This window comes from Microtus oregoni, unplaced genomic scaffold (assembly GCF_018167655.1).
Source record: "Microtus oregoni isolate MIOR12 unplaced genomic scaffold, Mior012 000011F_ref0000422, whole genome shotgun sequence".
Classification (NCBI taxonomy): domain Eukaryota; kingdom Metazoa; phylum Chordata; class Mammalia; order Rodentia; family Cricetidae; genus Microtus; species Microtus oregoni.
The window spans coordinates 17,628,887-17,654,548 of NW_024543070.1; the positions used below are offsets into that span (position 1 = coordinate 17,628,887).

At 43.0% G+C, this 25,662-nt stretch overlaps 1 protein-coding gene across 1 annotated transcript in view; it reads left to right on the plus strand.

Annotated features, from left to right (window-relative positions):
* Positions 1–25,662, plus strand: part of LOC121453351 (prefoldin subunit 1) — a 50,675-nt gene that overhangs the window by 9,756 nt on the left and 15,257 nt on the right. The window contains exon 3 of the mRNA XM_041660067.1: positions 11,586–11,670. Coding sequence (XP_041516001.1) covers positions 11,586–11,670 — 85 coding nt within the window. The remainder of the gene's footprint in view (positions 1–11,585; positions 11,671–25,662) is intronic.

Consider the following 25,662-nt stretch of genomic DNA (forward strand, 5'->3'; position numbering starts at 1 on the left):
GTCTGCACGTACACCTCCACAAGAGAAGAGTGCATCAGATCCCATGGATCCACAGTTATAGCCAGTTGTGAGCCTCCCTGTGAATGCTGGGAATTGAACTCAGGGCCTCCGGAAGAGTCGGCTTTCCAGGCTCAAGTTTAGGTACTTGATGCTGAGTACAGACGGGGAAATGTGTAGATTACTTTTGGCAGGAGAGCCCTATTGTAAATACAGTTGTGTGACTTCCTTTTATATTCTTTCCCGAGGGATTAACCTGTATTTTAGGATTTAGAAGCAATGCAAAGATGATTTTCAGAGGTAATATTTTTGCTTTTTATCTTTTTGTGTAAAACATTTTTATTTTTAAGAGAGGTTCTTACTGCTCAGCCGCTTTTCCTAACAGAACACGGACTCGCCCTTCTCAGGCTTTTATACAGAGCCATTTAAAGTCATTGCTTTTCTCGCTCAGAGTTCTGAGGGAAGAAAAACAATTTTCCTGCTGTGTGTTTGGGAAAAATGACTTCAGTTTTGTTGATGTCGAATATGTATAGAACCCCAGATGGGCACATCTCTGGAGAGAGGCGACCTTTGAGTAATCTTAATTTTCTTAAGTTGCCAATGATTTAAAACTTGATGCTATTATGACTTGTTCTCCTGCTGTGTGCAGTGACATAATTGTTTTTAGGCTGCAGCGCTTAGCAGACATTTGCGTAAGACTCACATAGTCATGTTTCTTCTGCAGAAGATTCTTTAATAATTCCTTCCTGTCTTCCTCCCGAGTTCTCCAGAATGTGAACATTCTCACTGGAAACAGAACATTAACTTAGAAAATGTTGTGTTGTTAGAGTCAGTTGTCAGAAAAAGAAGTTTCTTATCTGAGACATGCTAAAATGAGTATTTATTTAATGTATCCTTGTTATGGCATTACTTATTTTTAGGCTTTAAGTTTTTCTTGTTTTTTATTTTTTAAGAATCTATTGCATTCATTCTGTTGTGTAGCATCTACAGTTCCTGACACATACAGACCTGACCTAGTGCTTGGGAGCACTGGCTGCTGTTCTTCCAGAGGACCAGGGTTCAATTCCCAGCACTTATGTGGTGGCTCGCAACCATCTGTAACTTCAGGGGATCTGGTATCCTCTTGTGTCCTCCATGAGCTCCAGGCCACATATGGTACACAGCCATACATATAGGCAAAACATGCCTACACATAAAATAATTAGAAATAGCTTTTTGAAAAAGACCTGATACGTGGTTTGTTTGTTTGTTTTGTTGTTGTTGTTGTTGTTTTTTCCACAGAAAGGATTAAACAGTCTGCCTTTGCAGTGACTCAACGGCACAGTGCCACAGTGTGTCTAAGCTGATGGCAAACAGGCATCTGTACCACCACTCACAAACACTCGCAGCCACCCGTGTTGCTTTGTCACTGGGGAACTGTGCTCTAGCCGACTGACTTGAGAAGAAAACAGTCCATTTTAAGTGTACTAAAGAATTTTCTGATTTTAACTGCTGCTTGTGTCATCGTGACAGATTTAGGAGCAGCTTGCAGTCTGATCTGAATGGGAGGGCTGCAGTGCTGTGTCAAGGACTGTAGCCGGTTCAATCAAACTCCCGAAAGGAAAGAACTGACCCAGGGTGTGAGACTAACGATTTGTTAGTATTCTTTTTTTCTTAATACTTGTATCAAAAAATAGGTGAGATCTAAGAGTGATGGCACACCCCTTTAACCCATTGCTGGGCGCATGGAACCGAGACAGAAGGATTGAGTCTGATGCCTGAGAGAGAATATCTCATTGTCTTGGTCAGGAATTCTTTTGTTGTTGTTGTTTTAGTTATTTTATTGTGGTATATATTTTTTTCCACTTCCCTCCCCTCCTACCCTCTCCCATGGTCCCGATGCTCCCAAATTACTTGGGAGTTCTTTCCTTTTTCTACTTCCCGTGTAGATTAGATCCACGTATGTCTCTCTCTCTTAGGGTCCTCTTTGTTGTCTAGGTTCTCTGGGGTTGTGAATTGTAGGCTGCTTTTTTCCTTTATGTCTAAAAGCCACTCGAGAGTGAGTACATAAGATATTTGTTGTCTTTTGGGAGTCCGAGTTCCCTCACTCAATATGTTTTCTAGATCCATCCTGGTCAGGAATTCTTATTACCTCTCTTGTTTAAAAAAATTGCGTGTATGTGTGCATGTGTGTGTGTGCGCGCACACGTGTGTCAGAACATGTTGTGTTCCTGCAGTTGCAGGTGGTTGTGAGCTGCCTCATGTGGGTACTGGGAACTGAACTTGGGTCCATCGAAGGTACAGCAAGCATTCTTAACCACTGATCCATCTTTCCAGCCCCTGTCTCTTTTTAAAATTAATGATTTTAATTAATTAATCTCTTGTATATGGGAACACATGTGGCAGTCAGAACAACATGAGGGAGTCACTTCTCTCCTTCCATCACCTAGGTTCTGGGCCTTGAAGTCCTGTGGCCAGACTTGGTGGCAGACTCCCTTACTGCTGAGCCATCCTTGTTTTGAGGCATATCCATTACCTTGAAATGGATCAGGTGTTTGGAAGACATTATCCTTTTGGCTTCAAAGAGGACTTAAATTATTCTGATATCAAAACTTTCAGGCATCTAGAGCCTAGTATTAAAAATCTATTTCTAAATAGGTAAGATCTCATGACTGCTGTCCGCCCATCTTTTTATGTTGGCCGAGAGTAAAAGATTTGGACGGCAGTGTGCATCCTATTTTTTGTTTTGTTTTGCTTCGTTTTGAGACATGTTCTCACACTTTAGCCTAGTCTGGCTTGGAGGAATTCACCATGTAGATCAGGCTAGTCTCAAACTAACGTTGACTTTCCTGATACAGATTCCCAAGAACTAGGATTGCCAAACGAGCTTCCAATAGGCATCCTGTATGTGTGTTTCTGACTGACTTTTGACGTGTGTCAAAAATAACTTTTTATAGGGGACTGAAGTGATGACTTACCCGTTAAGAGCACCGGCTGCTCTTTCAGATGACCCAGGTTCAATTCCCAGCACCCACATGGCAGCTCACACCTGTCTGTACTTCAGTTCCACAGAGTCTTATACCTTCACACCAATACACATGAAATAAAGTTAAATAAATTATTAAAAAAGCTTTTTATGACTTTCTGCTCTTTTATCAATTTTCTTTCTGTATATGTCTTTCAGTACTCATAGAAGATTAACTTTCTTATTATCCTTGATTATACCTTTTCCAGTGTTTTAACCTCCCAGTGAAATAAAGATCATGTCTTAGATAAAAGAAGCCAGCTTTTTCACTACTTGCTTCAGCATCTGAGGCTTGACAAGACCAGAATAAGAGTGGTCAACATCAGAGTGATTGTTTACCAGAACACTTAGAATGCCAGAGAGTAACCTAAAATAAACACCTGTTTTAAAATAGATTAACGTACTACAGCTTCCATTTCAGGTGCAATGGTTTTGACTTAAAAATAGACAATGTTTTTAAATTAGTACAAACTGAACCTTGCAGTGTTCGCTGCTTCTCTAGAACACAGAATGTTTGTAGGTGGGCCGGGGTCCTCAGGAGCGCGAGGTGGGTGCTCATGCCCTGCAGTGAGTGCTGAGTCTCCCCTGTCCCCGCAGGATGGGACGGAGTCCAGCTGTGCATTCCTTCTCGGTCCTACCATCTGCTTTTCTTTCACATCTGTAAACATTAAGTTGACTTTGGGTTTACTGTGTAGATTTTTTTTTTCTCTTTTATATTTAATTGTCTTACTGGAATTACCTACCTCTCCTTCTCTCTTTGGAGACAGAGTGTCGTATGTAGCCCAGGCTGACCTTGAATTTACTGTATAGCTGAGTGTACATGTTCATGTCTGCCTCTATGTGAAGATGTGGGTTCTCTGAAAGAGCAGCAAATGCCCTTAGCCACATGAGAACCATCTTTCTACCCCCCCCTTTTTTTTCCATGACAAGATTTACTGAACCTAAAATTGATCAGTTCAGCAAGATTAGTTGGTCAGTTAGCTCCAGGAGCCTCCTGTCCCTGTCTGCCCAGCCCTAGGGTTACAAGGTGTGCACCACAGCCTGGCCTTTTACATGAGTGCTGTGGATCTGAACTCGGGTCCTTGTGCTTGCAGAGCATGCGCTTTACCAACCGTGCATCTCTCCTCTTGCCTCTCCGTCCTAAGTGCTGGGTTCATAGGCGTGCACTGCCATAACTGGTTTGTGGTTTGGGAGTTTGAACCCAGGACTTTTTGCATACCAGGCAGGTCCCTCATGACTCAGCTACATCACCAGCCTCCAAATGTCTTCTTATATATCGAAAAGGCCCACAGTTTTATCTTTAACTTAGTCTGCCTCCCTGAATGCTGAGCTTGCTTATCCACCTGTCTGGTGCACCTCTCTCTTGGTGCTCTAATATGTATCTCAGAGTTAGCTTGGCCAACATAAAGTTCTTGCTCATTATGAGTAAGCCGTGTTGCTTAGTCTTTCCCATTTTAGCAAATGACTTTTCCATCCTTTCAAGTGCTTCCAAATCTTTGGAGAGTTACCTTTTTATTTGATCTTATAGTCAGCCCAGTAGCAAATAGTATTGGTTTTCTGAATTTAGCCCATAATCTGAGCTGTTCTTAACTCCACCCCAGTCTAAACTACCGTGGATTATAACGCTTGCCTACTGTGTGGGCTCCATCTTACCATTATATAGCTGTGTTTCGTTTTCTTTCTTTCTTTCTTTCTTTCTTTCTTTCTTTTTGGAGGTTTTTGCTTTTTTTGGAGACAGGGTTTCTCTTTGTAACCTTGGTTCTCCTCTCCTGTAACTCTGTAGACCAGGCTGGCCTTGAACCCACAGAGATCCATCAGCTTCTGCCTCCTGAATGCTGGGATTAAAGATCCGTACCACCACTGACTGCTTTAGCCTTATTTTCCTTAAGCACTTTTTAAAAATATTTATTCATCACTTTATTTTATGTATATGGACGTTCTGCTCACATGTATGTTTGAGCACTGTGTGCATGCCTGGTGCCCATGGAGGTCAGAAGAGGGTGATGGATCTCTGTAACTGGAGTTATAGATGGTTGCGAGCCACCGTGTCAGTACTGGGAATTGAACCCAGTTCAATTGTTCTGCATGTGCTTTTAACCACTGAGCCATCTCTCCAGCCTCTGTAGCATTCTTTTCAACTGAGCAGTCAAAAATGTAAGTCAGATAACTATAGTATAAGCCTTTTCATTAGACAGATTTTACTATGTAGTCCTTGGCTGGTCAGGACTACTGTGCAGTCCCTTTGTAGACCAGGCTGACCTTGAATGCACAGAGCTCTGCCTGCTGGAATTAAAGGTGTGTGCCACACCCAACCTGTTAGTGACACTTCAATACAAACATGCAATATGCAATGATTGGGTTAGGGAAATTGGCACATCTGTTTCTTTAGATATAATTTGTTTGGGGAGCTTTCAAAATCACCTAAGAGCTATGAAAGATTTCATTGTATGTTATTTCTCCTTATTTATCCCATAATAAGACATTTATACCATCCTCTGTAGAACTTAGTTCTGCCTTTGTGGAAGAGACAGTGGAAAGAACGGAAGAGCCTGAGTGTAGGGGAAAGGGCTGTGAGGCTGTGAAACGCATCTAGAGTGCTGTAGTTTATTTGTCCCCGTGGGGTGTGTGTGTGTGCGTGTGTATATATGTGTGTGTGCGGGTGCGCGTGCCATCAGGGTTAGGGACATGCAAGTATATGGAGAGCAAAGGATAACTTACAGGAGTTGCTTTTCTCATCCCACTAAGTGCATACCAGGACTGAGCTCAGGTTGTCAGTCTCCTGCTCACTGTCTTGCTAGCCCTAACTCTCTTTGTAGTAGAGGATGACCTTGAACTTCAGACCCCCCTTCCCTCCACTACCTGAGTGTTGGAATTATAGGCCCCAAACCTGGTTTATGTGATGATGGTGATTGGACCCAGTGTCTCTTACGTGTAAGGAGCTGTACCCCTAGCTCCAGTGCTCCCTGGCATGTTTTCTCAGTTCTCTGTGTAGTCTAGGCATTGATTCTTTGACTTGACAGTTGAAAATATTTTTCTCCCTCTGCAGATTGGTTCATCTCTGTTAGTTATTTTCTTTGTTGTGCAGATGCTTATTAGTGTCATGAAACAATCTCTTGTTTCCCATGTCTTTGGTGGCTCCTGTCTAGAAAGTCATTCTGTCTCTTTATCTTTTATTTATGTGAGACAGATGTCCTACTTATCACCACTCAGGTTGGAATTTACTAGGTATCCTAGTAAATCCTGGCTTCAAATTTATAGCAGTCATTCCTGTATCAGAGTGTTCAAGTGATGGGATTACAGGGAAGAGTCACTATCACCAGGACACCCAAATTGTAATAATGCTTTGAATAATTTCCTCTGTTTACCTCCAGTAGTTTAAGATTTTTGCGTCTGTGATGCCTCTAGATCTTTGATGCAGTTTTGTATAGAGTAAGAGATAGGAATCAAGTCTGATCTATTGCGTTTGTATTTCCAATTTTCCCAGCACCATTTATTGGGTAGGCTGTCTTTTCTTCGGTATATATTTTTGGTGCCGTTGAGAATTAGTTGGTTATGGACAAGTGTAGTTCGTTTGTTTTTGAGACAGGGTAAGTATAGCCGAGGTTTGCCTGGAACTCTCTGTGTAGCTAGGCTGTCCTCAAACATAATCCTCTTGCCTTCCCCCTTCCAAGTGTTGGAGATTGAGCTCAGGATCTTGCACACGCCAGGCAGGGCAGGCACTCTGCCCCAGAGCTCTGTCCCCAGCCTTGGCACTTCTTTTGGTGGAAGAACTGTTTGTAGCATTCCTTATGACACATATTTGCCAGGATAAATATTCTCAGCCTTTGTTTGAATTTCTCTTTTATTTCTGAAATATATTTTCACCTTGTATATAATGCTGGTTAATACTGTTTTTGTACTCTGAAAATGTCATACCATTGTCTTCTCCTTGCATAGTTTGTTATAATTCTTATCTCTGAATATAATGTGTCATTTTTCTGGCTGCCCTCAAGACTGTCATTATCTTTGGTTTGCAGTAGTTTATACTTTGTTCTGTTTTTTTTTGTGAGTTTTCATTTTTGAAACTGGCTGGGACTCTGAGTGTCCTAGTGGTGGTTTAGGGTGGTGGTCTGTTTGTTTTAGAAAGTGCAAGTTCATGATCTCTTTAAAGGTTTCTTTCCTTCTCTCCTTTTTTCGTCCTAGGTCTAACTACATGAGATTACTTGAGGACTTATTTTTGTGTGTTTTATTATTCATTTTTTCTTGCTTGACATCAATAAAAGGTTGATTGTTTTTGTTTTTATTTAAATTTATGTATGTGTATGCCACGTGTGTTCGGGGCCTGCTTAGGCCAGAAGAGGGAGTTGTATCTCCTGGACCTTATTGTAGGTGGTTGTTAGCCATTGTGGGTGCTGGGAATGTAACTCTGTTCAGTAGAAGAACAGCAGGCACACTTAACTGCTGAGCCATCTTTCCAGCCCCTATGGTAGTCTTTTTTATTCTTTATTTTTTTGAGAGTGTGTGTGAGATGTACGGCAGGGAGTATGCAAGTGAAGAGACTACTTTGTAGATGGTTTCTCTCCCAGCTCAGGCCCTCGGGCTCCCACAGCAGTTCCCCCCCCCCCCCCCCCGAGCTTTCTTGCCACCCTCTGGAGTGCATCTCATCTGCCTTTCTTGGCGTTAGCGTGGGCTGTGCCGCCTGTCTAACTATGTCAAGTTTTGACTCGGCATATTCGGGGATCTGTAGTTGTCGACTACTTTGAGAAAGCTAGCTATGGTTAACGCATGACCCATGACTGGGTGCTGGAAACCTGAGTGGGAGCAAAGGGAGATTAAGAAAGACAGGCACAAGTAACGTCAGGCTGGGCCTGGGCAGGCCTGCATCCACAGCTGGGTATTCAGTGTTTATTCTGTACACTGTGAAGGAAGAGGAAGGGGGCTCTGATCTTGGTCTCTGTGGGGGAGTGGTGGGGGTTGACCACGCAGCCATCCAGGAGGAGGAAGTTGAAATTGGCAGTTTTTGCATATACTGTTTTTACCTAAAGATTGGCTGGCCATCTCTCAGCATTTGTATTTGGACTGGTGGAAACCTTGCCCTCTGATGAATCTAAGGCATTGGCATCCTGACACAGCTGTGCTCACACAGAGGCACACTCGCTCACACAGAGGCACACTCGCTCACACAGAGGCACACTCGCTCACACAGAGGCACACCCGCTCACACAGAGGCACACCTGCTCACACAGAGGCACACTCGCTCACACAGAGGCACACTCGCTTGAACTTTAGAGACCTGCCTGGCTCTGCCTCCCAAATGCTGGGATTAAAGGCATGCACCACCACAGCCCAGCTTAGATTAATTTTTATTACTTTAAATTTTGTGTTTGTGTGCTTTGAGGCAGGGAGGTGTACACATGTGTCAGAGGCCAGAAGTGCTGCTCTTGGAGCTGGATTTAACAGGTGGTAGTGAACTGTCTCACATGGATGCTGAGAGTCAAACTCAGGTCTTTCACAAGAATGATATGCTGTCTTCATGACTGAGCCATCTCTCCAGGCCGTGTGTGTGTGTGTATGTGTGTGTATGTGTGTGTGATCTTATTTTATATGTATGAGTGTTTTGCCTGCATTTATGTATGTGCACACATGCATGTCTGGTGCTCTCAGTTTGGAAGAGGGCATCAGATCCTGCAACTGGAGTTGTAGATGGTTGTGACTCATCATGTGGATGCTAGGAATCAAACCCGGTCCTCTGGAAGAGCATCCAGTGCTCATCATGTGGATGCTAGGAATCAAACCCGGGTCCTCTGGAAGAGCAGCCAGTGCTCTTAGCCACTGAGCCATTGCTCCAGCTCCTGGGTCTATATTTTTTTTTATTTGTTTGCTTGTTTTGAGAGAGGGTCTCACTATATAGTTCTGGCTGTCCTGGAATTTACTGTGTAGACCAGACTAGCCTTAAGCTTACAGAGATCTGCCCACCTCTGCCTCCCAAGTTCTGAGATTAAAGGCATGCGCCTTGCACCTGACTTGTTTTACAATATTGAGGAGAGGCAGTGGATGTTTTTGAGTTCAAGGCCAGCCTGGTCTACAGAACAAGTTACAGAACAGCTAGAGATACACAGAGAAACCCTGCCTCAAACAAACAAACAAAAAGGAACCTCACCTGTCAGTCCTGTGGTATGATCTGGATCACAGCCTGTGGTTTCCTCAGAGGGAAGGAGTCAGGGAAGTATGTTATCCAGGTGACTGCACACAAATGAGGAGTTAATGCAACAGGTCACACAGGACATTGACTTCAGGTCTTTTGCAGAGCAGTGGCTCTATTACAGGTCATGTGACCCCAGCTGTCACCTGCACACCAGCTCCCCTCTTTTTTTTTTTTTTTTTTTTTTTTTTTTTTTTGGTTTTTCGAGACAGAGTTTCTCTGTGGCTTTGGAGCCTGTCCTGGAACTAGCTCTGTAGACCAGGCTGGTCTCGAACTCACAGAGATCCGCCTGCCTCTGCCTCATGAGTGCTGGGTGTAACAACCCTTTTTGGTAAACATTTGGGCTTATAAAATTCTCATCTTGTTTAATATCTGGATGGCTGAGATGTTTTGAGCTCGCGGTTGTAGACTGGCCTGTGAAGTTGGCCTGGCTAAGATACTGACCTTAAGTGTGTGTGGCTATGGACAATGTGTTTCTGTTGTTTACTCTTCTTGCTTTCTAGTGACTTTATTTTCTGCTCAAGAGATTTAGTATCTGTTCAGATAACTTTCTTTTTAAAGGCCACATAAAGTAATGACTTCTAATCTTAGCCTTGAAAAATTCCCAGACCTATCATTTGAGAATACTACTCAATGGTAGGCAACCAGTGCTGTTAGAAAATGTGTATTTAATTTGAAAATTACTTCCCTGCCTAAAGGACTTTGATTAGCCAAATGGTACATGAATGGTGTAATTGACAGCTCCTGGGCTTGGCCTTGTGTGATGCTTTTCATGTCCTGTCACTAAGACCAGTGCAGCTCAGAGCAGCTCTTCCTGAAGAGCATCACCTGGTTCTGAACACCAACCCTTCCAGTGCGACACAGTCTTATCTGAAATAGCACTTGTCTCTTGGATCCAGTGAGAACGTTTAGAAATGATGGGTTCTATAGGGAAAGACCTACAATTAATGATTTTTTTTAAATGAGTGTGAGCAATATTTCCAGGAGATAATAAACAATCATAGTTAAGATAGCTGAACTAGGGGCTGGAGAGGTGGCTCAGACATTAAGAGCACTTGTTGCTCCTACAGAGGACCCTGGTTCATTTCCCAGCACCAGGTGGTAACTCACTACCGTTTTTAACTCCAGTTCTAAGGCAGCGATGTCCTCTTCTGACCTCCATGGATGCCAGGCACACATGTAGTGTACACAGATACACACAGGCAAAATGTTTATACACATAAAAGTAAAATAAATCTATAAAAAAGATATATGGGCATGGGATTGTATTACTATGTACGGTCAGGTCTATTCATGACGGAGAAGACATTTTCCCCGGGGTCAGGGCTCTAGTTGCCCTGGTGGACTCCTTCCACTTGTCCACTCTCCGTGATAACAGCTTCTCGGTGAGGTCCCGCCTAGGTACAATGATGTTGCTTCAAAGTTGGCAGAGAAGATTACAAATGGTTATTACCTTGATTTGTTTGACTTTTTTTTTTTTTGTTAAAAAGATAATGTTTAGTTCTTTGCTGCTGAATCCTTAAGTGCAAAGGGGGAACCATACTCTTAAGTATTTGCAGCTGTCCCTTGAAATCTGTTTTAGCCTAGTTAGCCAATCCTGAGAGTGGTTTGAGTAACTGGAGTTTTTCTGTGGTTCCAGTAGAAGAGAAATCCTTCATTCAGCCCTCTTCTTGAAGCAGTGAAATGGTTTGTTCTTCTTTTTCCTGAAGCAAGAATTATGAGTGTAACACCGCAGAACAGACTCTTAATATATAAAGCTTCCCCGTATTTACCCTCAGCACTGGTAAATAATGTGCCTGACTGTGAAATGGAAAAAGTTAAAGCTTTCTATTTGTGCATTTTGAGCTTTTCAGAGGTATTACATACTCTGGGAATAATAATAAAAGATACTAGGGCTTATACAGTGCCTTTGTGTGTGGAGCTCATAGACACACTAAGGCATTGATCCTAGCACAGTACTTGATTGTGACTTTGAAAGGTCATGAGTTACGGCTGCTGCAGAAAACTCTAAAAGATGGAAGGACACTGCAGTTTACAAATACTGCTTTAAAGTCTACACAAAAGTCTACAGCTCAAAGTTACCAGGAATTTTGGTAGCTTATATGTTGACTTTTTGATAGATTTTTTTTTAATGCTTTTGCCATTTTTTCCTATCCGTAAATATTTTCAATGTCAGATTGTCTTTAAAATAGGAACACAGAATGCACTTTTAACCCTTTCTTTTTCCTTGGCTAAGACAGCTTATAACCATTATGGTTTCCAGAGTATTTAATGTAACAGGGTGTTTTTGTTTTTTCTTTCTTTTTTGGTCCTGAATCTAGTGTTGAGTATTTGTGGGTGTGTAACTGTTGATCTGGAATGCAGTAGCCATGTGCCATCATTTTCAACGCTTTTGTTTTCTAGGTTTATTCTACAATCCAAGGAAGTAATTCACAACCAGCTGTTAGAAAAACAGAAAGTAGCAGAAGAAAAAATTAAAGAACTGGAGGTATGTCCACATGACAACAGCAGTCAGCTCGTAGGGAAAAGACGTGATAACTCCTTTGTGTTGTGTTAAACGAGAACATGACCGACAGAGTTTAGGTCATGGTTTCATTTTCTCTAATTTACTGTAATTGTTAAAACAGTATATTCATAGCAGTATTTGAAGATAAGAAACGAAACTTTTTTTTAAAACTGTAAGCAGGTTTTTTTGTAAATTTATTTTATTATTATTGTTTTATGTTCATTGGTATGAAGGTCAGATGCCCTGGAACTGGATTTACAGACAGTTGTGAACCGCCATGTGGGTGCTGGGAATTGAACTCAGGACCTTTGGAAGAACAATCAGTGAGCTGAGCCATCTCTCCAGCCCCCTGTAGGCAGTTTTTAAAGATAAGGTGTTGGTCTGAATGTGTATTCTCCATTGCCTTTTACTACACAGTTTCTTTAAAACAAAACAAAAACAAACCATAGACAAAAGAGTAGTGCGTTGTTTAGGCTGTGGCAGGTGGAGAGAATAATGGACAATAGTCGCAGCTGCCAGAGGGTCTTTCTATACTGTCTCTTTTACATGCAACTCTTTTATCTTAGATTTAGACAATAACAAAGTAGGGAGCCATAATTAATAAACAGTCTGAGTGATGGTGTGTGCTCCTACGAGGAAAACAAGCATCTTTAAAATGTGGGTAAAAGATAATAGATTAGAAAGTGGTGGGAAGCTCAAGCTTATTACAGTTTTCTTATGGTTGAGACCTTTGATGGGATTTTTTTCCTGGGGCTTTGGTGAAGGGCCGGTCCTGTACATCACAACAGTTAGATTGGCTGTTTCTTAGGTACCAAGATTTCCTGTGACCGGGTGGATATACTATGACTTCATAGGTCAGGTGACCTAATTTCTGTCAGTACTGTCGAGGCAGTGGTTTAGAATATGACTCAACCCTCTGCTGAATTAGGGAGACACCCCCTCTAGTCAGTGGGGGTTTCTCAGGGCACTGATTTGGCATAGCCTGGGAGTGTGGAAGAGCTTCTTAGATTTACTTTAGTTTGACTGATAATTTAAACTAACTTGATGTATTAGTGGCTTGGAAAGATGCAACGTAAAAATAAAACAAAAACCATAAGGAAAAAAATCTGTCAGCCTACAGTAACCAGTTTGTTGTTATAGCCTGTTCTATTGCCTTTGTGCCTCAGAGCTGCTTTAGAGCAAATATTCTGCCTGTTAGTTTCACTCAAGAAAAAACAAAAATATCTGAAAAACCCAAATGAAACTATTTCATATAGATTAAACAAAAAATTGTTTTCTGCAGCTAAGTGAATACATTTGAAAATTGTTCTGATGAATAAATAGCAGAATGCAAGTTTTTTCCTTTGTGTGTGTGTGTGTGTGTGTGTGTGTGTGTGTGTGTGTGTGTTATGTGTTTGTGTGCATGTGGGGGCCTGAGGTCAACCTTGGTATTTTTCTCTGTCACTCTAGTTTTTGAGACAGTCTCTCACTGTAGCTGGAGCTCACTGATGTGGCTAGATTGGCTGCCCAGCACTCCAGGAACCCTCAAGTCTCTGCCTTCCCAGCTGTGATGGTACAGGTGCTGGGGATTTGAACTCAGGTCCTCATGTTTGTACAGCAAACACTTTACTGAGCCATCTCCTCAGCCCCATGTGCTTAAATGCTTTATGGAAACAAACCAGAACTAAAGTCGTTCTATGTGTCTAAATTTTGTTGTGTTATAGCTTTCAAGACTAAGTTTCATTTAGTTCATACTGGCCTTTAACTTGCTGTGTAGCCAAAGATAACCTTGAACTCCTGATCTTCCTGTCTCCGATTCCTAAGTTGTGAGGTTGTGGGTATATGCCAACACTCCTGGCTTTTGAATGTAAAGCTGTATATTGGATTGTTAAGCAGGGTCACTGTATGGAAATGATGTTTTTCTTTCCTGTGGTGGTGGAACATGCATGTGCTGTGGCTTGTGTGTGGAAGTCAGAGGACAACTCAGAGCTGGTTGTCTCCTTTTGCCCTGTGGGACCTACAGATTGAAGTCAGGTCATCAGGCTTGTTGGCAAGTGCCTTTACCAGAAGAGCTGTCGCGCTGCCCCCAGGTTTTTTTTTTTTTTCTTATATCCGTGTTGAATAAGTTATAAATATACATTAACTATTTGTGCAAAATTTAATGTTTTTGTTTGTGTACTATGACACTTGAGCGGCGATCAGGGTCAGCTTTTGGGAGTTGGTTCTGTGGGTTTTAGGGCTAAAACTCAGGTGGTCAGATTTGGGTGGCAAGTGTTATACTCTCTGCTCTTATTTTTTTTTTAGCTTTTATACTTAAATATGCTCCAGGGGCCTAGAGAAGTAAGTGTTCATGAGTTTGAGCATGAGCAGCTTCCACAGGACACCTCTGTTCAGTCCCAGCACCCAGGGCAGCTGGCTCACAACCACCTATGGAGTTCCACTGCCCTCCTCTTGCCTCTGTGGACATCTGCATTCTTCTCTCTCTCTCTCTCTCTCTCTCTCTCTCGCTCTCGCTCTCTCTCTCTCTCTCACACACACACACACACACAGGTTACCAAGGTAAAATTGCCATAGATGATTTTAGCATATTGCTCAGTTCTAACGAGCATAAGGGAATTTACTTTGTAGAAGCTTTTCTTTCAGATCTCCCAAATACTGCTGGATATTTTGTTTAGTAGAACCAAGTTAGGGCCTTTGGTGCCTATCTGAAAGGCTAATTAAAGCTACAGAAAACTATCAGGGCTAAATAACGTCTACTCTAGGCAGTTAATTTTCTTCTTTCAGATCTTTAATTTTATATGTTATTTATATTATAAAAATTATACATCTACACCATAAAAAGCAAAAAAAACTCGAGCAATAGAAAAAATTAAGCATGGAAATATAATCTCCTTTTTTTCCTGTATCCCTCCAAATGTTAGTGCACAATTTGGTATGTATTGTTTTAAACTTTGTTCAGTATAGATATTTTTATACATAATACATACATATATACATTTAAAAATAAAACATTATTCTATGTCATTTGATAATTATTGATGGCTTTCTGATTTAATAATGTAAATTTCTATTTGATTTTTTATTTTCCATTCCTCCTACCTTATGTCTGCCTTACATACAGACAAGCCTTGAAGATATCCCAGATTTTGGTAACAATAAAGCATGTATTTTTAAGCATATATTATAAAACTATATTATTAAGGCTAAAATGATTTTTTTTGTTTTCCCAGTACTTACAAGAGTTGTGTTTGCATTATACTTTACCCTAACTAGCATCCTATATCATTTTATTTAGAAAATGCATATGGCAGACTCCCTATGAGAGAGGCCTTACCCTTTTGGAGGAGTAGCTGGGAGTAGGCTGGAGGGAGGCAGGGGTGGGGGAGCAGGAGGAATGAGGGAGTTTGAGGTATCCCAGAGATTACTACAATATGACACAGACAGAAGTTAGCGTACACTGTTGAAGACATGCTAATGGTATATGTGCCCAACACTGGCTTATAACAAACCTATGAGTGTTAAACGATGCTGTTTCAGTGAGATGGTAAAGGTGATTGCTGCCAAACCCGATGGCAATCCTGGAACACACAGAGAGACAGAAGAGACCAATTCTGAAGTCGTTCTCTTGATCTCCATGGTGCCCGTGTGTGTGAGAGCGCACACACTCTCTCTCTCTCTCTGTCTCTCTCTCTGTCTCTCTCTCTGTCTCTCTCTCTCTAATTGTAAAGAAATGCCAGTAAAGAACAGAAATGCAGTGGCCACAAAACAGTGGTGTGAGCCACCTTCACTTTCCATCTCTGCCTGTGACCTCTGGTTTTGGTTTTTCAAGACAAGGTTTCTCTGTGCAACATTCCTGCTGCCCTGGAACTCACTTTGTAGACCACGCTGGCCTTGAATTCTCAGAGCTCTGCCTCTTTTGAGTGCTGGGACTAAAGGTGTGCACTACCACCACCTGGCCAATGACCTCTGTTTTTACCATCAGCCTACACGTGCAAGATCTTTTTCTTTCCTGAAGCAAATTTTCCTGAAAAAATCCTTATGAGCTTTTGTTTTGGTTTTGGATTTGGGTTTCGGGTTTTTGAAACAGAGTCTCTCTGTGTAGCCCTGGCTGTCCTGGAACTCACTCTGTAGACCAGACTGGCCTCAGAGATCTCCTGCCTCTGGTTTCACAGGGCTGGGATTAAAGGCGTGTGCCACCACAGCCTGCCTCTTAGGTGTTTTTTTTTTAATTGCACACATTAATCGTCTGTTCCTGTACCTGAAACCCACTTGGGTACTAGAACAGACTCACATTAATTTTAATAATTCTCTCTTCTTATTTTTCTTCTGCATATTCAGTTAGTGATGAAAGATTGCTGGGATCTCCTTCTCTAAGGGTATTTAGGAATGTGTCTTTCATCCGCCAGTCTAGTGGGCAGTGATATTAGAGGCTGTGCGGGAGTAAGTGTCCATGGTTACTGCATGCACACTTCAGGGCATACGCTTTTGATTTAGGGCTGTCTCAGCTCTTCTAAAAGTAGCTTCCCACTTATTTCTAGCATCCGCTGTTAGAGTCGTCAGTCCAATTGTTGTTAATTTGTCTCCTGTGCTGTTCTGTGTTTCAGTGGAGCTCTTTCGGGGTCTCTGGTTGGTGCACTGTTGAGGCTGATCCCCATCGTGGTCTCTCTGCTTTTAGGCACATCTCTATGCTCTTCTGCCACTTCCTTTTCCTTCTGTGTCCAACAGGGTTACCACCCTTGCCACCACCCTGGTTAGCTCAGCAGTGACAGAGTAAGAGTGAGGAAATGCAGGCCTCTGGTCCTTGGCTTTGTGCCATTTCTGAGGCAAAGCGTTGCAATATTAGGGTTGTTGAAATATTTCCCCAGCCCAGGCTATACGTAAAATCCAAAACATTTTATTAAATTCTGAAAGTGGAAGAGAACTGATGCAGGAACCAGATAGGAGGCATCTGTGATGCTACAACTGGCTTAGCTCTGATCCCTGATGAGAACATATTTTGGGGGAATTCCTACAATTTAAGGAAATTTTACTCTTCCCACTGAGGGTAATTTTTTCCAGAGCACAGGTGGCACTTGTGGTGGATGTCCAGTTTTGCTGTAAATATTTCATTTTTGAGCTGGCAGTGGTTCTGTGATGGGACCTGTCTTTGGAGGTCCCCAGAATGCTTTAAAAACATTTAGCACGAGGGCTGGAGAGATTGCCAGTGCTTAAGAGCACACACTGTTCTTCAGCAGGCCCTGCGTTCAGTTCCCACTGCTCTCCTCAGGCTGCCCACACTGCCTGTAACTGCAGCTTGTGGGCTTGACACCTCTGGCCTCTGCCACAAGCTGCACCAGCATGCACACCCCCATTATAATAAAATAATTCTTTTTTTTTTTTTTAAATAATTCTTTAAAAATAACTCAAAAATCTTAGGCATGGAATATGCCCATTTCAGCTGCTTGAATAACTCAGCTTAGAACCCATTATAATTTTAGTCTAATTAATTATTTTGTAATGACATATGGAATTCAAAGAAATATGTATTAAATATAGTTTAAGAATTATAAAGCAAATACTGATAATAATTATAAGGCTGAGAAATCAGATATGGGCAAGACACCAGAGGTGCCCAGAATGTTTGTTTTTCACTCCCTGGTCACACTGCACCCCCCTTGCCCCTCCCCACAGGCAGCTGCTCTTTTTGAGACAGGGTCTCACTATAGCCCTGGCTGGCCTGCCACTCATTGTGTATATCAGACTGGTTTCAAACTCAGAGATCCTCCTGTCCCTGCCTCCCGAGTTCAGGGTTTAAAGGAAAGTGCCACCATGCCTGACAACCATCTCACCCTATTTTCCCCCTTTTATTCTCAAGACAAGGTTTCTCTACATAGCCCTGGCTGTCCAACTCCTCTGTAGTCCAGATGGTCTTGAACTCAGAGATCTGCCTGCCTCTGCCTCTCAGTGTTTGGATTAAAGGCATGTGTCACCATGTCTGACTTTTTAAAAAATTAATTAGTTAATTATTTTCACTACCCTAACTTTTGAGGTAACCATTTAATTTTTCAAAAAAGATTTGTTTTGAGGCTGAAGAGATGATCCAGCACTTGCTGCTCTTGAAGAGGATCCAGGTTCAGTTCCCAGACCCACATGGCAGCTCACAGCCATTCATAAGTCCAGTTTTAGGGGATCTAACATCCTTTTTCAAATTCCAAAGGCACCAGGCATGCATGTAGTACACATGCAAAATGTTCCTACACAAAGATAGTTATTTTTAAAAATCTAAAAAGATTTGTTTTTAAGTTTTATTTTATTTATACGTGTGTGTGTGTCTGTGTGGGTATGAGTGTGGGTTTGTGTGTATGTCAGTGTGGGTGCGTACATGAGAGGGCAATTGCCCAAGGAAGCTAGTGTCAGATCCCCTGGAGCTGGAATTACAGGCAGCTGGGGGGCTCGGAATCAAATTTGTTTCCTCTGCAAGAGTTGTCAGTGCTTTTAGCAGCCGAGCCATCTTTTCAGCTCTATTTTACTCTTTATGGACCCAGAGAGATAGTTCAGCCATTCAGAGCACTGGCTACTCTTCTAGAGGACCCAGGTTCAATTCCCAGCACCCACAATGGCAGCTCACACCTATATGTATCTTGTTTCTAAGGGATCTTGTGCCCCCTTCTGGCTTCTGTGGGCATCGGGCACGTGGTACACAGATATACATCAAGGCAAAGCACCCATAGAATAAAAGTATTAATATTATTACCTGCAAATGTATCCTAAAAATAATGTAACTTAACCTCTTTTTGGACTTTGTTGTGTGTGAAGTGTTTGTTATCCGAGGTGACTTGTTATCCTCCTTGCTGTCTAGTATCACATTGTATAGAAGTTCTAGGGCACAGTCCATTCTTATCCTTACAGACCGTTTATAGCATACTCATGCTGAGAAGGGGACTTCTTTTTGGAGACTACCTTTATCTTCACCCCAGCAGAACTTGAGTCCTTAGAAAGGAATATATGTCAGAAATTGACTCTACAAACTTCTAACTTTCAGTACTAGCTAGACAGCAAGGCACTTATGACTTTATTTGTATTTTTTAATTTTTTTTTTTTTGAGACAGGATTTCTCTGTGTAGCTTTGGTACCTATCCTGGAACTAGCTCTTGTAGACCAGGCTGGGCTTGAGCTCACAGAGATCCACCTGCCTCTGCCACCAAGTACTGGGATTAAAGGCGTGTGCCACCACTACCTGGCTATTTTTTTATTTTTAAAAAATGCAAAGACCAAGTTTCCAGCCAAGTTCCTTTGTTTTCGCTTGGAATTTTGGGCCATGTGATGCTTTTTTTTTTTTTTTTTTTTTTTGGTTTTTCGAGACAGTGTTTCTTTGTGGCTTTGGAGCCTGTCCTGGAACTAGCTCTGTAGACCAGGCTGGTCTCGAACGCACAGAGATCCGCCTGCCTCTGCCTCCCGAGTACTGGGATTAAAGGCGTGCGCCACCATCGCCCGGCCATGTGATGGTTTTTAGTGCTTCGTACATTGAGATTTCATACATGGCTGGTTATTTCTTTATGGAGTTCATTTGCATTCTCAGCATTTACAAAAATGTTCATTTTAAAATAGTTTTTGGTTGTTTAAGACGTAAGTGTAAAAGAGCCTAGTTGTGAACTCTGTGTGATCCCCGTGTCCTGGTGTCATAGGCGGAATGTACTTCATGCTCACCTGGCCTTCAGAAGTAGTGTAGGCATCGGTCCCTCAGTGCCCACATGTGTTCTTGTTCTGATCACGTGTTCCCTGCATCATTATTCCCAGTGCCTTAGTGTGCATGTGTTGTGTTATAGTTGGTAAAATTTGCCCAAATAGAAACTTTGGTATATTTCATATCCTCAGTAGAAATATTTTTGGTCTGAGGAGAATTTAGATGTAAACAGTTCAACGGACTGTTCTTTTTAACTAGTCGACTCTATTATTTATCTGTCTGTAAAACACACATTACAGATACTTTATATATGCTCATCCCTTTGATTGGCTCTACTCCCTGGTGGTAAGCCTTCATTTTGCTGCTAGGTTTTCCCTTCAGTAACTACGTGTGCATCGCAGTGAACCCAGAGGTGGTTTCCTGCATCTTGGCTCAGTTGTTCTCTTCTCACGGATCTGAATCTGGGTGGCCTTGTTGCTCCTCTCGTACTGTTGGTGCCACAGCAGTCACTCTGTTGAATGCTTCAGAGGATTATTGACCTCAGCCTTGGCTGCTACACACTTTATATGTCCAGTCATAGATACAGACTCCTGGCTTCCTGGGCCTCAGGTCTTTTTTGGGCTACCTAGAGGCTTGTTTCTTTTGATGAGTTCCTTTTTAAATTTTCCTTCATGATAGTGAGCAGCTCCTTGGTGGTGTAACCATGTGGACTTCCACTTACCCTCATTCTCACTCGGTCAGTTGCTGTTCTTACAGTACAGGGGATCGCCAGCTTCAAGCTACAGATACTGACCAAGCAGGTGCACTCTGGAAGGTAGAGGCAGGGGGAATCAGAAGTTGACGGTCTTCCTTTTTTATGTAGTTCCAGGCCATCCAGGACTCCATGAGAACCTGAGACAGACAGAAAGGTGCTGTCCAGGAAAAGCCAGAGTGTTCATTCCTCAGTGAGGAGAAGGCTCTGTCTGCTTTAGTGAGCACATCTGTGGCAGGATGGTATCTCCCTCCATAGTTTGGTGGTAACTTAAGTCAGAGGTGTTCCTGTGATGGTTTAAAAGTAGTTTGTAATGGGGCTGGAGAGACGACTCAGCAAAGGGGGTGCTCATCATTCTTGCAGTGGCTGTAGTTGGGTTCCTAGCCCCTTCGTCAGGTGGCTCACAGCCTGGTGTGTGTGTGTGCGCACATTCTCACATGAACCCATACACACTGAAGTACACGGGCAGAGGCCAGTAGATGAGGGGAAGTCAGGTCTTTTCCACCATGTGGGATTTGGGGTTGAAGTCAGGCGTAAGCAGCAAGTGCCTTTAACCACTGCTGGCTAGTCCTAAATTTTTTTTTGTAAAACAATTCGGTTTTATTTACTTCAGCTTTGTTTGGTTTTTGAGATGGGGGTCTCTGTAGCCCTGGCCCTTATGAACTTGCTAAGTAACCAAGACTGTCCTTGAAGGCCTGGTCCTTCTGTCTCAGCTTCCCAAGTGCTGGGATTACAGAGATATGTCACCACACCCAACTTCTGCTTTTGTTTTTAAGAAAATAGATGTGAGCGTGGAACAGAATTCCAGTTCAGGAAACCGTATCAGTTTCCACTGGTTTCTATACTGCAATACTATTTTTATCTGTGACTCCAAAGGTTCAGATTGTGTGATGCTGCAGAGATGTGGGAAATGGTTCTCTCTTATGGTGGAGGAAGTGGTGACTTGGTTGTTGTTTTTTGCTGGTAGTTTTTGATAATCCCCCTCCCTTTAGCTATTCTAGGCCTGTTTAGTTGTCAGGCGTCTCCACTAAATTGCTAAAATAACAAATAAGGGGAGGGAGTTCTAAGGCCTTTGCTGATGAGCTGCATAGGATGGTGCTCAGTTGAGTTCCTGGGAAGGAAGGTGAAAACAACCTGGTGCCATTCCCATAGGATGTTTGTTTAAAATACTGACAAGACCGTTGAGTGCTCCTCTTTCTCAAACCCCATAGGGCTGTATACTCACATCCATTTACAGTGGAGAGCCAGAGCCAGGGGCTCACAAAGCTTGCTGTGACTCCGTCTGTGCTGGAGATTAACATGCATTTGTGGTCTTGTGCCTCTGGCTTTTGATAGTGGGGATGCACTGCGAGAGCGTGTGTGTTGGGAGAAGGCAGGCAGAGGGTTGGTGGTTCAAATGGGAGAGCTAGTGTCTGAGAAGGAGATGCACTTAGCCCTAACCAGGTGTCTGAGAAGGAGATGCACTTAGCCCTAACCAGGTGTTTGAGTCAGGTTGATTAAAGAAGTTAACCACACATGTGCCTCCAATACACCTTCCTGCATTTAATTTAAAACTTGAAACATTATTTATTTTGTATGTATTTGTGTGTGATCATGCACAGGCTCCTGCTTGCAGTCTGAAGACAGCTTGGCCGAGGAGTCAGTTCTGTCCTCCTACCATGTAGGTCCTGGGGACCAAAAGCCAGGCTTTGCCGCAGGCACCTCGACTCACTGAGCCATCTTGCTGGCCCTTCCTGTATTTGATTTTTTTTTTCTTTTTCAGCAGGTTTTAAAAATTAACTAATTATTCTTAAACCCTGGCCACAGTTTCCCCTCCCTCTTCTCGTCCCAGTGTGGGGGGAGGCGGCGAGGGGCCGCCATCCACTCCTCCTCCTTTTCTCTTCAGAAAAGGGCAGGCCTCCCGTGACTGTGGACAAAACACAGCAGTAGACTAAGCACCTCCCCATGTACTAAGGCTGGGCAAGGCGACCCAGTATGAAGAATAGGGTCCCGAAAGCCAGCCAGAGAGTCAGAGACAGCCACATGGAAAACTGTGCCTGGGTTTGTCTGGATCTCTGCTCTCCATTTCTCCTAATCAAAATAACGCTGTACAAGAGACCCAGCAGTCTGTGTCTGTGAAGCTGTTGAAGGGTCCCCGCATGTCTTCCTGTCCCCCGTGTGTCACAGAGAGAGGTGAATTGGGTGAAAACCAGGAAGGCTTTGTTATTTGTTAGGCTTCTGGTGTTCTGAGTTTTTCTTGACTTGACTGACTGAGGACTTGCTTGGGTTTTCATAGTCTAGGTTGCTAAAGTCTCATCTGAAATCCTTTCTTTGCATAATTCCTGTTTTGATTTGGAGTGGGATAGTGTCTGAATCTGACCATTTTAATACGAGAGCCAAAAAATGGATTGTTTTCTTTGCAGATTTTTTGGACAGAAGGCTTGAGTGTGTCTGAGGGAAGCCTGGTGTTCACATGAAGCTTGGATACTGCAGGCTTTGGGAGTGTTTGCTTTACCACCCCCCCTCCATTTATTTATTTATTTATTTATTTATTCATTCATTCATTTATTTATTTATTTATTTAAATTTGAGACAGAGTCTCACTATGTAGCCCTGACTGTCCTGGAACTCACTATGTAGACCAGGAGTGTTTGCTTTACCACCCCCCCTCCATTAATTTATTTTTTTATTTTTGAGACAGAGTCTCACTATGTAGCCCTAACTGTCCTGGAACTCACTATGTAGACCAGGCTGGCCTCTGAGATCTGCTTGCCGATTACTAGGACTAAAGGTGTGCACCAGCACGCCCGGCTTTCACTCATCTCTTACGTCTCCTGCTGGCCTCAGCGGATAGTTTGATGAAGGCTTCTGTGCCATCCAGGTGGTAGGTTCTGCTGTCTTGGACTGTGGCGGTGGCAGTGGATAAATATGAAGGCAGAGAAGATGACTGTGTCTGAGCGCGGAAGAGAGGAGTCAGGCAAGGCTAGGATTTTGTCCTGTGTCCTGGAGTCATCTCTCCCTCCTGCACTTTACATCCTTCTCCTGTTGGAGAGGGTCTGGGACAGGTTCACAAGATGGAGACATTCTCCAACCTTTAAGATGTGGTGGAAGTTTTTGGTTTTGTGTTTTGAAGCAGGGTCTTGGATAGCCCAGCCTGGCCTACAGACTCACTGTGTAGCTGAGGAAGACTTGAACTCCTGATCCTTCAGTCTCTACCTGCTGGGATTATAGACATATAGACAATTGGAACTCTGCACACACAATCTAAGCACTCTGGGGAAAGTGTCACTAATGGACTGTGGGCTGGCTGTCACCTCCCCACAGCTGGGGGGCTGAGATGGAGGGATCTGAATCACAGATGATGTGGGCAGGGCCGTGTCAGAGTGGAAAGGTCTAGGAGAAGGGAGCTGAAAGGAAATGCCTGGCATTACTTTCACTCGCTTGGTCTGAGTTCTACTTCTGAGTAAGTAGCTGTTCCTGGTGCCAGTGACTCATTCGCTGTGGTTTGCATACACTGTTCCATGTGCCCTGGGCTCCCAGAGGTGATCCACGTGTTCATAGGAACAGATGTTGCTAACCTCTGTACACCAGTGTTTCCTAGTCAGTCTTGAAGTTTCAAAACTAATTTTAAAAGTACTAAGCCTTGCACATGAGTAATTTATTATTTACTTATGATATGAGCCCGACATCTGTTTTTTGTTTGTGTTTTTTTCCTTTTTGATTTTTTTGAGCCAGGGTTTCAACTAGATAGCCCTAAGTGTGCTGGAACTCACTATGTAGACCAGTCTCAAACTCACAGAGATCCACTGCCTCTACCTCCCAAGTATGGGATCAAAGGCGTGTGCCACTGTACCTGTGTACTGATCATGCGTTTGCCATCAAATGTTTATAAAAGTTTTGTTTTTAATTGGAAAATCAGGGCATAGATTAAACAGCATTTGGGACTGGGATGTAACTCAGTTCTCAGTTTGGTCAGCAGTGCCATGTAGACCAGGTGTGGGACACAGGCTTGCAATTCCAGCACTCAGGAGGAAGGTCAGAAATTGTGATGTTGAGAGAAGCATGGGTCATGTGAGACCCTGTCTCAACCAGCAGACGTGTACTCGTCACCCAGAGCTAACAAATGAAAGCTTGATTGTTCCCTCGTGGCAGTACCGGAGATTGAACCCTGGACCTTGCACAAGCTAGGCAAGCCATTCCCCAGCATCTAGCTGTAATTTTGGTTTTTACAGAAACCAAAGCTAGATGCAGAAGCACACACCTTTCAGTGCTCCGGAGGGGGAGGCAGATCTGTTGAGTTCGAGACCAGTCTGGTCTACATAGTGAATTCCAGGCCAGTCAGGATTACATAGGGAGAGAACAAAATGACCTAAAAAGAAACCCCAACAACCCCTCCACACACACACCAGCCCGCCACCATTGCCACCACCGCCATCACCACCACCACTGCCGTCACCACCACACAACACTGATGAGACTGGAGTCTGAAAAGCTCTCTCCCCAGTGGTATAGCCTCGTTGTTGTTAGCCAGAAGCAGCTACTGTCAGGAAGGAGACCCCACAGCCCCTCCTAGTTCATTTGTTTGTTTGAGTGGCCAGGGAACACTTTTGTTGGCTGTGTTGATGCTGTAGATACATGATGGATGAAATGCCGTTCAGATCTCTGAACGACTTTTTTTCCCTCAGTAGCAGTTTTAAAGCCCTGTCTACATAAGTAGATGTAGCTTGTTGACATTAAACTGTTGTAGTAAATTCCACAAGAAAAAGTAACTTTCTGTATTTTGTTTGAAGAATCTACTGTTGAAACTATAGTTTACCTCACTTAATTGTGCCATGGGGCCCTGAGACTCCTCCAAGAAGCATAAACTCTAGGGCTCGCTGCTGGACTGGAGGATATAAGTGTGGTATCTGGTGCTCTGATTTCTTTACAGCCATGGAGAATGGAGAAAACCATCTCGTGAATTGGTGTCCTTTGCCCATAGTTGGGAAATAAAGATCACATGTGCTTGGCAGGGCTAGGACCAATTCAGAGAAAGAGAGGACATCAGATGGGAAGCCAGAATCCTGCCACCAGACCCCAACGCATGCCATCATTCACTTTGGCTCTAAAGAATGAAAATTATTCCAAACATTTCTCTCTCTCTCTCTCTCTCTCTCTCTCTCTCTCTCTCTCTCTCTCTCTCTGTGTGTGTGTGTGTGTGTGTGTGTGTATCTTGGTTCTCTCCTTTCTCTCCTGCTCTGGGTTCCAGAGATTTGTAGCAAGCACCTTTCTTTACTCTGAGTCCTCTTACTAGCCCAAGAACTGGGATTCTTATGGAATGCTTGAATGTTCTAGGATTTTTGATCTTTTTATAAAATTATAATTCTCTTAAAACTTCAGCTCTGAGTAGAGATTATGAGTGGTTTCTCCAGAGCCTGGCACCTAGGGGTTGAAGAAAGGGCAAAATGAAACCACCCCTTGAATCATGCTTGCATAGAGAACTGTGCCAAGGACGCTTTTATTACTCCCAAGTCATTATAAATTTAATTGGTATTATGTCAGCTATTTAGATCAGATCTAATAGCATATGAAACTGCAGTCTGTTTACACCAGTTCCATGGTA